General features: G+C 52.5%; 1 protein-coding gene across 1 annotated transcript in view; it reads right to left on the bottom strand.

Annotated features, from left to right (window-relative positions):
• The window catches only part of ROCK1 (Rho associated coiled-coil containing protein kinase 1), a 2,099,493-nt gene that overhangs the window by 1,555,215 nt on the left and 531,149 nt on the right, over nt 1-13,129 (bottom strand). Inside the window, exon 8 of the mRNA XM_078687444.1 lies at nt 3,805-3,943. Coding sequence (XP_078543570.1) covers nt 3,805-3,943 — 139 coding nt within the window. The remainder of the gene's footprint in view (nt 1-3,804; nt 3,944-13,129) is intronic.

Raw genomic sequence — 13,129 nt, 5'->3', positions numbered from 1 at the left:
GCCAGGTGTTGAACCACCAGGGTAACGCCCTGGTGTTCCAGCCATATTCAGAGGTGCAGAGCCTCCTCACAGAGGGTCCACGACCCCACCCCGCCCTGTTTGTTGCAGTACCACATGGCGGTGGTGTTGTCCGTGAACACCTGCACTACACTTCCCCGGACAGAGGGAAGGAATGCCTTCAGTGCAAGACGGATCGCCCGCAACTCCAGAAGGTTGATATGGAGCCGGGACTCCGCCTGAGACCTGAGGCCTCTGATCTCCCTCTCTCCCATGTGGCTCCCCCCCCATCCCAGGAGGGACGCATCCGTCATCACTACGTGCTCCGGTTGGGGTAGGGAGAGGGATCTGCCGCTGACCCAATCGCCGTTCGAGAGCCACCACTGCGAGATCCGGACGTGGTCGGACAGGTTGCCCTGATGCTGTGCCCACTAAAACTTCAGGTCCCACTGTAGAGCCCGCATCCGCCACCTGGCGTGATGCACCAGAAGGATGCAGGAGGCCATCAACCCCTGGAGCCGCAGCGGCAACCTGACCAAGACCCGGGATAAAGGCTGAAAGATCGGAATCAGAGCCTGAATATCACGTACCCGCTGTTCGGGGGGATAAACCCGAAACTGAACCGCTCCAATGAAAAGGAGCTTCTGAGAGGGGCACAGGTGTGACTTCGGCACGTTGATGGAGAACCCCAGCGAGTGCAGGAGGTCGGCCGTAGTCTGGAGGTGGGAGACGACTGTTTGGGGCGAGACCGTCTTGAACAACCAATCGTTGAGATGGGGAAGACTGAAATCCCTAATCTGCGCAGATGAGCTGCGACCACCGCCATCACTTTCGTGAACACCCGTGGGGTGCTGGTAAGGCTGAAGGGGAGCACGGTAAACTGACAGTGCTTGCGGCCACCTACGGTGAACAGCAGGTAACCCCGGTGGGCCGGCAGGACGGAGATGTGGAAATAAACATCCTGCAAGTCCAACGCTACCATCCAGTCTTCTGGGTCCAAGGCAGCTAGGATCTGAGCCACAGTCAGCATCTTGAACTTCTCCTTCCGGAGGAAGCCGTTGATGCTCCGTAGGTCCAAGATAGGGCGTAGGCCTTCTTTGCCCTTCTTGGCAACCAGAAAGTAGTGGGAATAGCAACCACGCCCAACTTCTAGCCCAGGAACGCGCTCGATGGCCCCCTTGGCCAAGAGGGCCGTAACTTCCTCCTGCAGAAGTTGCAAGTGATCCCCTGACATGCGGTGGTATTGCGGTGGCATGGCTGGAGTCGCCGCCTCGAAGGAGAGGGAGTAGCACCTTCGGACGATTTGCAGCACCCACCTGTCCGACGTGATGGTATGCCAGTGGGGGAGGTGATGGCAGACCCTGCCCCCCACTGGCGACAAATGGGCCTGAAATGCCGGACTAGGAAGGCTTAGAGGCAGGGGCGGGTGTGGACTGACCCTGCGGGTGTCCCCCGGTACCGCCACGGCAGTAACCACGTCTGCGACATCGCCCGAAAAGTTGGCGGACCTCAGCCAGGTATGGCGGCGAACCGCCACCATCGTTGCAATTGCCTCACCCAGCGAGTCCGTTGTGTCGAGCCCACCTTCCGCAAGGGCTTGGGCGAGCATTTGCTCAGGCCTCCTCCGGGCACTTTGGCAGCACCTTCACAACCGTATCCCACAGAGAGTGAGTGTAACGGCCCAAAAGGCAGGCGGTGTTGACAGACCGCAGCCCCAAACTCAAGGAGGAGAACAGTTTCTTCCCAAACTGATCGTACCTTTTGGATTCCTGATCCGAAGGAGTGGTCGGGAATGCGGTCTGGGAGGTAAAGGCCTGGTTCACCAGGCTCATGGGGGTGGGGTGAACGGACAGGAAGCTAGGGTCGCCCGGAGCAGGGCTGTGGCGTCGGGCCACGTTCCGTTCTACAGGCAGGCCCGTGGAGGGCTTGGACCAGATGCCCAACAGAACGTTGGTGAGGGCTTCGTTAAACGTCAGTAGAGGCTCTGAGGAACTTGCCTGCGGTTTGAGCACCTCAGTGAGGATGTTAGTCCTCACGGCCACGACAGGGAACTCAAGAGCCAAGGCCTTGGCCTCCCTGTTCAACACCACGCTGTAAGCAGCCCCCTCCTCCGTAGCCACGGAGGGAGGAGAGACTAATCCAGTGTCGGGCAAAGTTTCCAGACCACTGGCCTCCCCTAGCTCGTCTGCCCAGTCCTGGCTCAACTGGCACTGCAGTGCCAGAGGGTCCTCAGACCCCTCCCGGTCCCCCTCGTCATCCATCTCCTGATAGTCAGGGAAAAATGATGGAGCCGGGTCGTAGGTGAATTACTCACCTGTCGGCGCCGGAGACGGCGCCGGTCCGACGCCGGACCCGGACCAGGGCTGGGACTGGGGACGACGTCGTCCGGGGGCGACGTCGTCCGGGGGAGACGTCGTGGGCGACACCCACAGGGTCGGCGCCAGCGGAGGAGTCGTGAGGTCGACTGGCGGGTCCTGTGGCGTCGGGAACGAATACAATGGCACCGGTGCCGAAGTACCCGTAGGCGCCGGGGCCGAAGCCGCCGGTCCGCTAGGACTCCCAGACAGACCCGCGGGGCCCGAAGGCGTCAACAGGGTGCGACGGAGGGAAGTGAGTCCTCATGGCCACGAGGAAGTCACTTATCCTCTCCGTCGCGTGCAGCCCAGGGACCGGCGGGTGTTGAGCTGGTTGCGGCGCTTGCGGCTCTAGCGGTGTCGCCCGAACCCCCGGCCGTGTCCCTCGAGCATCGGCGGAGTCAGAAGAGCAATGACGCCTCTTCGACTTCTTTTTCGAGTGCCTCGACTTCCCTGAGAACTTGGAGCCCGACAAGTGGTATTGACTCATCGAGCGGTGATGACCGCGGCTCCGCGACCGGTCCCTCGACTTCCTTATCGACCGAGACCTTGAGCGGCGCAGAGCCGACTGCCAGAGCTCGAGTCGCTTACGGGACCGCTCCCGTCTAGCCTTCGAGGTCAAGGCCCAGCAGTCGGGGCACGACATGTCATCGTGGTCGGCCCCAAGCCAATAAAGGCACCGAATGTGGGGGTCGGTCACCGACATCAAGCGGTGACAGTCCTCGCAAGGCTTAAAACCAGGCATCCCTACCGGCACCGCGCGTCAAAGGTCGACTCGAGAAAAGATCAAAAGTGATCCAAAAAGTTAGTCAAAAATTGACTGGAGCACTGCTCTTCCCAGATCAGCACTTGCTGGCGCAGAAAAAAGAAGAACAGACGTCAGCGCCCGAGGGCGGCGTCTAAGTACTCCGACGACGTCATCCCGGCGATGCAGATGACGGGTGCGGAGCCGTAGACGACGCCTAGCGACACGCAGTGGTACTGCTGACGAAAACTTTGAGGATCCAGTCTGACGCCTGCGGATATTCTAAGGTAAGGAATCTAACACTAACGTGTTGCTTTCAGATATATGGGATATTTAATACTAAATAAAGGTTGAGAGGAAATTAATAAACATGCACAATAAATTTGATCTTAGGTGCATGAGGAATATGGCATACATCTACAGCTCTGGCGTACAACCATTGAAGCAATCCTTAAGCAGAGCAACAGACCAAAAACTAGAATCAAGGTTAAGCTGGAAAACTGTAACGTAACCTTATCTTGCACAGACATGTGGGGCATTGTGGGAGAGGCAGGGCAAGATATGATGGCATATGGGTCATTATCAGATGAGATTACAATTTTAACCATCCAAAACACAGAGCATAGCTCAGTGCCAACACTAGCTAACAACTTCTTATTAGGAAAAATCATGGTTTAACATCACAATTCCAGTGCAGTTTCAACTTACCTGTCCATGAGGAACGCACAAATAAGATTCTTTGCGTCTTTTGATATATCACTATCATCAGGAAATGTAAGTGAATTCTTATGGTTCATAATCTTACTATATGTTCCCACCAAAGAATCAGCATAAAATGGTGTATCGCCTATAAACATTTAAAAAAACAAGTGACATTTTAGCATTCCATCTCAAATTAACAGAATCATTCTATATTGTAATCAGGAACAGGATAGCAGTTGAAACAAGAGACACATGAATGCACAACTTTATTATAGCAAACCTGTCATTCTGAAATAGTGTGTTGTGAGACAGCATAGCCCCTGATGTGTTCATTTTAACTCTCGATATTGAGGTGCATTAATAATATGAAAATACTATAGTTATATAAACAGGGGTGCTAAGGTGAGATTATTGAATGAAATGTTGGAAAAGTGTGTGTGCTCGGAGTCTGAATGTTCTGAATTAGTGAGTGACTATGTTATTTTGACTATGTATAAGTGGACTAGGGAGAGAAGGCTGTGATGATTGAGAGATGACCACCAACAGGTTTCTTGGGAGCGGAGGAGAGGGTTATCAATAAGCAGCATTTAGATCAATTATAGAAAGGACTTCTAAGGTTAAAACACTTGGCTTTCACTTCCCGCTACCACTGTTTCATATGACAATCTCTCTTGATATGCCATAACGTCAGATGCATTGTCTTGTACTGTGAGAAGTTTGCCTGGTATATGATGTTCACTATTCTAGTGAGCACCTTGCACCAGTCCAAACAACCCTTATGGTGATGGTTGTAAGTCAACCTTATAGGCCAGCTATCCTAGTGGTAGCGTGGACAAAACAGTCTTGGGATAAAAGACTCCAGAGGGCGTGTAAAGCAAGCTGTTTTACCATATGTAACCCCATGAATACCAAATGAAAGGACACCACACAGGATATATATAAAATATATATGTATTTATTCACTAACACACTCCTCTGAACTCTTTATGAGATCAAAGGCCAAAGCACATAACAAGTTACTTAATCAGGATACGTTAAGTTGCACAATTTCCAGTGAGGCCCTAGGGGCGAAGCAAACCATATATTAAGAAAGTACCACGTCACGAGAAAAGGAAAGGCCTAGGGCATCGCTGGGGCTACACTATCTGAACCTTAGGTTAGAAGTAGGAGGCCCACAGGCGGCGCGTTCAGTGTCTTTACACACACGCTAGAGTCAATGGAAAGTCAATGGGAACTTAGAAGTTAGATAAAGAAGGATTTAGGACACTTCCGGTTTAGCTAGGAGGAAACAACTAAAAACCTAGACACTTGGATAGTCAATACCCTTGGGAACAACAAAGTACTTGCGTTACCTCACCCACGGACGGCGGGTGCATAGGTGTGAAGATGTGAAGATGTGTCGGGTTTTGCCGTTGAAGCCTATGGAGCCTGTGAAGAAAGATGCTGCAGGCGACCAGGAGGAAGATGTCCGGGTGGATCAAAGGACGGCTCGAGGATGAAGAGGACCTGAAAGCAGAGGGGACAGACTCTGGGTCACTAGCCAGTGAACGGGTGGAACCAGGAAGGAACCAGACGACGTCGAGGAGCAATCAGGTGTTGTCTTGAAGCTTGTCTCCTCAGCCACGCAGACCAGGAGGCGTCGAGGACAACCAGGTGCTGGAGGCGAGCTGTCCCACGAAGGTTCTCGCAGATGGAGGGGTCGACTGCCGGATTGGAGTCAACATGCCTTGGCAAAGGCAACCCACGCAGGATTCGAAGAAGGCTTCTGGTCCAGACCAGCAAGGTCTGAGGTGCGCCTCACCTTTGCAGGGAGGCAAGGGCCAGTCTGGAGCAACCAGACCAGCGAGTTGGTTCAAAAGGATTTTCGTCACAGAGGATACTAGCCAACGGGCCAGCATCCGGACAATGCGTCGAGCAGAACACAAGCAGAAGGGTCCCACGCAGAACTCGTGGAGTGTGGAGGGCTGATCTTCGGTGCAGGTGGAGCCCGGATTCGGGGCTTCTCAATCCCCAGTGCACAGCTTTGAGGATACCTCAGGAGCTGCACAGTTAGCAAGTTGTAGGCTTTTCAAGATGTCCGGTCCCACTTGTCTTGTCGCCTCCACGGATCTCAGCTATGCTGCAGACGTGAAGAGAGGGTCAGAGAGGTCTGGAAGTCTGGGTCTTGTCAGGCTCTGTGCTCGGGTCCCGGCAGGAGCGTCAACAAAGCAAGCCATTGATTTGCTGGATGGTACCTGGTTGCCCAGGGTGGTCTCTCCTTGGCCACAAGGGAGATTCTTCAGTCTTCAGCAGAACGTCGAAGATCCAGAGTTTCGTGTCAAGTTTCGATACCAGGATTAATCTAAAGTCCTAGTTCTCAGCTCCTACCTTTATACAACTAAAAGGGGCTGGATTACTTTCTAGGTCCCTCCTATGGGTGGGACCAGGAAGGGGGGTGGTTAAACCCCCTTTCCTTTGTCCAGTTTCACGCCAGAGCTGGGGCTGGAGTGCCCCAGCAACCGGTTTGAACTGGGGTATGCATGGAGCACCTATTGTGCCCCAGGCAGTGTCTCAATCTATTCAGCCCTCCCTGTCCCAATACACAAAGTCCTGTCTGGGGTGGGGTAACTTTAACCGGGATAGTCAGCAACAACATGTCTTCTCCCTCTAGAAGGGTGGAATGCTACCCCCGTCGCCAGAATTGGCAAGGGGGTAGTATTCCAAAGCGACATGTTTAGATAAAGCCAAACCAAAGTTAGCATTTAACCGCGAGGTTCATAATGCACTTAAAGAGTATATGGTATGGCAATATCATAGAACAGCTATAAGGACATGGTTCCGAAAGCTGCAGACAGGCTCAGCTCATGCTAGAGCACCATCTCACACATAACCAAGCACTATGCCTTCAGGATTGTTAAGGCCTGCCATAGGAGTGACTTATAGGTGCATATGTGTCTAGATATAAGGTTAGACATAGGAATACAATATCTAAGCAACGGGTGATTACACAACCTTGCCCCAGCTGAGTGATCAGCCAGTTGTGTCAGTTTGGATGGCCAGCCAGGGGTGGCAAAATATATGCTGCAGCCCCTGGTAGGCCTTGGGTGCACCTATGCCCTGGGTACCTATAGTACACTATACAGGGGCTCATAAGGTGACCCAATATCCAATTAGTTATGTACCTAGGGTACATGGACTCCATTTTACAGAGAGAGCAGATAGCCTGGGGTCCTGATTAGCAGGATCCCAGGCCAACTAAGTCGAAAACCAGCTAAACACAAGGCAAAAAATCTGGGGTAACCATAGTCAGGTATCCACCTTCCTACAGTTACTGTGTGTCTATATATAAAGGTAGATATAGGAATACTATACCTAAGCAAGGGGTGATTACACGCCCTTGCCCCAGCTGAGTGATCAGACAGTTGTGTCAGTTTGAGTGGCCAGCCAGGGGTGGCATAATACATGCTGCAGCCCTTGGTAGGCCTTGGTTACACCTATGCCCTGAGTACCTAGGGTACTCTTCTACAGGGTCTGACAAGGTGAACCAATTCCCAATTCCCAATTGTGGATGTACCTAGAGTACATGGGGTGAATTTAGAGAGAGTGCATCTGTGCTGTGGGTCTGATTAGCAGGCCCACAGCCACATCTAAGTCGAAAACCAGTAAAACAAAGCAAAAAGTGGGGGTGACCATAGGAAGCAGACCCTACTCTCCTACATATACCACCATGGAACATCACACAGATAGATGGTTCGGCCTGTGACAGCAATATCATCTTAGGGTTGCCATGCATGCAATTTTAGGAAGCATGGGGAGTTGTGTCTAGACAAGACTCAGACGACTGTACAAGGTAAACTTGACACATTGTTAACCCCTTCCGCGCTCATGACGAGCTCAGCTCGTCATGAGTGACGACGCTCGTACGCTCATGACAAGCTGAGCTCGTCATGTAACGCGTTTTTTTTAAAAACGCAGCGCGCAGCGGGAAAACCGTTAGCGCGCTTGCGGTTAAGACATGGAGAGAATGATGATTTAATGATTCATCTACCTAAAGCACTGGGAGAACTTTAAGTAATTAATGCAAATAATACAAAGCATTCCCTCAGTCAAGAATGATTTGTTTGTCATGGAATCACTATACAACAAACTCAGTTTTGTAGCACATTATGGGGAGGGTAAATTGGGGACGAGAAAATCCCACTACTGCAGCAGGAACTGCAAGTTATTTATGGCTAGTTATGCCAGTATCAGAATGTCTTGTTTGGTGCAGTTGCCCAACCCTCTGCACCTGGGCTGGGGCAGAAAGACCTTTCTCTGTCCTTTGCCAAAGGTGATAGAAAATGCCAATGTGGCATTAGGCATAGCGGTCATAATCTGCTCACATACTGCAGGGAAGATCCTTAGTATAACAGTTCTTGGACTAATGCAACAGTATTAGAAAACAAGCATTTGCAATGCAATAGGTCTCGCATTTAAGCATGTTTGAGCTATTGGCATTGTAAATGTCATTGCCTTTTATTTACATAGATAAAAGGCATTGTCATTTACAATGCTAATAGCTTAAACTCTTGCAAATGAGACGCATATTGCATTGCAAATACTTGTTATCTATTTGCGATGGAGCCTCTTGGTTTTTGTCGGCATTTTCAGATAGATTCACACTGCACAATTAAAATCCTAGGAAATTTAGTTGTTTCATATCTGTAACCACCTCTTTGTGCACACGCTTTGGCAATCGTTAACACGTAGTTGAGAAGACCACCATTACGACACATTCATTATTTGCTGGCTAAGCCTTCTCTGCTCATCAAACTGTTCACAAAAAAATAATTACGATTGTCTGGCACTGAGGGTCAGGGAGCCACGGAGGCAAGTGGTACCAGTGTATTTAACATTCTTTTGTGAACGTAGCCGAAATCTTTCCCATTGAAGTGGAAAACTGCGCACATGACTTTTTAAACGAGCTGCTCCGTTACAAGCACTATTTAGGTTATTTTGGTTATACTTTAACAAAAAGCAAAGGCTTTTTCCCTATTGGGACTCACTAACGGCAAAGTGTTTTTTAAAGCGGGTGAGGGACGCACACGGAGGGTTGATTGTTGGGGCGGAAGCAACATGGAAGGGGTGGGGGACTGACAAAGAGGGTGGGGGGTCTGGGAGGGTGGGGGGGAGGGGGGGGCTGACCGAGGGCGAGGTGAGGAGACCTACACAGAGGGCGGAGGGAACCAACACAGAGGGAAGGGGAAGCAACAAGGAGTGTGGCTGGATAAGTATCCAACACTGAGAAAAAACAAGCATGGAGTGGGCAGAAGGGTCCTGGGGAGAAGTACACGAGGGAGAGAGCTAGAACCAGAACGCTGCCTCCCTCGTGGTGTTATGGGGCGAGAGGATGGGGCTAGTGTGTTTATGTATGAGGGTGACCCTTTACCAACTCACAAACATGCTTCCCCCAGCATCACCCGCAGATTTCTCAACCACTCCACACAATTTCGGCCCTCTTACCCCGGTTCCGATGAAACTCATGTTCGTGGTGAATCTGCACTTTCCGGACACAGGCGATCCCGCACGCCGACAGAGTAATAACGTGCTGACTCATTGGCTGGGTATCCACCAATCAGTACGCGTGATGCCAAGAACACGTGACCTCTTACCAGAAGAAAGCAGGGATTCCGGGAGTGATGGGGTTCCCGGGAGAGAGCAGGCAAGGCATAACGGTGTGAGACATCACGAAGCAGCGCAGCAAGAAAAGAGCCAGGTGAGTGGGGGGTGAGTGGGGGGGGTGCACGTGTGTGGGTGTAGCTGAGTGTGTGCGCGTGTGTAGCTGTGTGTATGTGCGCGTGTGTATGTATATGTGTGACTGTGTGTCTGTTAGCTGTGCGTGTGTGTGCTGATGCATTGTGCCTGCGTGGGTGTATGTATGTGTGTGTGTGTGTGTGTGTGCGCGCGATTTGGAATGCCTGACTTGCTCTGAATGTAGGACAGTGGATGTGCAAGGCGCCGGGCGTGCGCGCCCACGAGGTCAAATCGCCAAGGAAAAGCGCGTGCACATTCCCTGTCCTACATTCCCGGCAAACCCACAACAATAGGTCTTTCGCTGGACGCAACGCTTCGCGCTGCTAACACCAGCGAGACCTAAAAAATGATTAGTACATACTATGCCGATAGATTTTTATTTTTTCAACGGCCCTATGCCCACATTAAGGAGAGTACAGTAGGAAATCAGGAATAAAAGGCAACTGTTGCACACTTCCTCCTTATGTTTCACTTTTTACAGTATCAGCCTACGTAGTAAATTTCGTTTACCAATCTATGCTATTCGTAATGCATCATCATATGAGACTACTACTACTAAAGCATAACTTACTTACCTTCGGTAACGATATATCTGGAGGAAACAGTAGAGCGCACATTAGATATGTCTAGACAAGGTTTAAGACCCATTGAGGCATGATGAACGGCACGAGAGGAAATGTGTGCGTAATGCCTTTCAGAAAACGGTTAACAACCGGTGACTTAAAAAGAGAAGGCTGATCTGGAAGCCGTAGAAAGGCGGAGATGGCCGAAAGATAACCTTTGACAGTGCCCAGAGCAGAGCCCTGCAGGGCCAAAGAAAGGAGAAACAAAAGAACTTTGTAACGAGGGGCGGAAAGGGGATCCACAGACTTTTCTGCGCACCATGCCACAAACTTGTTCCACCTGCAGGAGTATACCGTTTTAGTGGAGGGACGCCTGGCTGCCAGAATGACATCACAGACTTCAGATCGAAAGCTGTCAACTGTCGCTGCTCAATCTCCACGCATGGAGGTGGAGGTTGGACAGGTTCGGTGGAGGACCGTCCCCTGCTGCTGCAACAGAAGGTCCTCCCCAAGAGGCAGTCGGATCAGGGGAGCGATCGCCATGCTGAGTAGCTCGGGATACTGGTATCTTCATGCCCAATCCGGAACCACAAGGATGACTTGGGCCCGGTCGCGCCGAATCTTCTTCAGCACTCTGGGCAGAAGTGGTACAGGCGAAAAGGCGTACAATAGACAGAAACTCCACTCGTGACGAAAATCGTCGCCGAGCGAGTGCCGCCTTGGAAATTCCAACGCTCAGAACCGATGACATTGCCGTTCTCTTCGGTAGCTAATAGATCTAACCAAGGCTCTCCCCACTGCCTGCTGTGAAAGAGACCTTGCGCTACGTCCGAGTTCAGACGCCATTCGTGATCCATCAAGCACTGGCGGCTGAGTTTGTCTGCCCTGGCGTTCAGAGAACCGGCCAGATGTTGAACCACCAAGGTAATGCCTTGATGTTCCAGGCATTTCCAGAGGCGCAGAGCCTCCTGACATAGGGTCCAAGACCCCATCCCGCCCTGTTTGTTGCAGTAACACATGGCGGTGGTGTTGTCCGTGAACACCTGCACTACACTTCCCCGGACAGAGGGAAGGAATGCCTTCAGTGCAAGTCGGATCGCCCGCAGCTCCAGAAGGTTAATTTGGAGCCGGGACTCCACCAGAGACCAGAGACCTCTGATCTCCCTCTCTCCCATGTGGCCCCCCCATCCCAGGAGGGACGCATCCGTCACCACTACATGCTCCGGTTGGGGTAAAAAGAGAGATCTGCCGCTGACCCAATCGTGGTTCGTGGGCTACAACTGCAACTGACTCGCAGTGCCCTCCGAGATCAGGACAAGGTCGGAGAGGTTGCCCTGATGCTGTGCCCACTGAAACTTCAGGTCCCACTGGAGAGCCCGCATGCGCCACCTGCCGTGATGCACCAGAAGGCTGCAAGAGGCCATCAGCCCCAGGAGCCGCAGCGTCAACCGGACCGAAACTCAGAATAAAGGCTGAAAGATCGGAATCAGAGCCTGAATATCCCGAACCCTGCTGTTCGGGGGGGGGGGGACCCGAAACTGCGCCAAGTTCAGACCGCTCCAATGAAAAGGAGCCTCTGAGAGGGGCACAGGTGAGACTTCGGCAAGTTGATGGAGAACCCCAGCGAGTGCAGGAGGTCGACCGTAGTCTGGAGGTGGTAGACGACTGTCTGGGGCGAGCCCACCTTCAACAAAAAGTCGTCGAGATAGGGGAAGTCTGAGACCCCTGATCTGCGCAGATGAGCTACGACCACCGCCATCACTTTCGTGAACAACCGAGGGGCGCTGGTAAGGCCGAAGGGGAGCACGGTAAACTGAAAGTGCTTTTGGTCTACCGTGAACCGCAGGTAGCGCCGGTTGCCCGGCAGGACGGGGATGTGGAAATACGCGTCCTGCAAGTCCAACGCTACCATTCAGTCTCCTGGGTCCAGGGCAGCTAGGACCTGAGCCAAAGTCAGCATCTTGAACTTCTCCTTCAGGAGGAAGCCGTTGACGCGCCGTAAGTCCAAGATAGGGCGTAGGCCTCCTTTGCCCTTCTTGGATACCAGAAAGTAGTGAGAATGGCAACCACGTCCTACTTCTGGCCCAGGGACGCGCTCGATGGCCCCCTTGGCCAAGAGGGACGTAACTTTCTCCTGCAGAAGTTTCAAATGATCCCCCAACATGCGGTGATACTGCGGTGGCATGGCTGGAGGGGTTGCCTCTTAGGGGAGGGAGTAGCCCATCGAACGATTTGCAGCACCCACCTGTCTGACGTGATGGTGCGCCAGTGGAGGAGGTGATGGCAAACCCTGCCCCCCACTGGCGTTGAATGGGCCTGAAATGCCGGACTAGGAAGGCTTAGAGGCAGATGCTGCGGGAGCGGATGTGGACTGACCTTGCCGTTGTCCCCCGGCACCGCCACGGTGGTTACCACGTCCGCGACCGCGTTGAGACTGGTTCTGCAGCCTGTGGCTGGCTGGACGTGTGCGGGCGCCACGTCCTTGGCCACGAAAGGGGCGAAAAGTGGAGGTTTGCTGGCCCAGGCCCTAAGGACTTGGCCGTAGCCCTGGAGTCCTTGAAACGTTCCAGCGCACTATCCGCTTTGTCACCAAAAAGGTGACGGCCATCAAAGGGAAATGTCCATGAGCGTGGCCTGGACATCCCCCGAAAAGTTGGCGGACCTCAGTCAGGCGTGGCGGTGAACCGCCACCGTCGTTGCAATCGCTCTACCCAGTGAGTCTGTGGTGTCAAGTCCACATCTAATTGAGTACCATGCTGCATCCCGCCCCTCTGCCAGGGATTGGGCGAGCTTTGCCCGGGCCTTCTCTGGACACTGTGGCAGCACGTCCGCAACCGTATCTCACAGGGTGTAACGACCAAAAAGGAAGGCGGTGTTGACAGACCGCAGCCCCAAACTCGGAGAGGAGAACAGTTTCTTCCCAAACTGATCATACCTTTTGGAATCCCGATCCGGAGGAGCGGTCGGGAATGCGGTCTGGGACGTAGAGGCCTGGA

The sequence above is a fragment of the Lissotriton helveticus genome, chromosome 4_1 (genome assembly GCF_964261635.1).
Source record: "Lissotriton helveticus chromosome 4_1, aLisHel1.1, whole genome shotgun sequence".
In the NCBI taxonomy this organism is placed as follows: domain Eukaryota; kingdom Metazoa; phylum Chordata; class Amphibia; order Caudata; family Salamandridae; genus Lissotriton; species Lissotriton helveticus.
The sequence above is the reverse complement of the archived record's forward strand: the minus strand, read 5'-3'. Positions and strand labels throughout refer to the sequence as shown.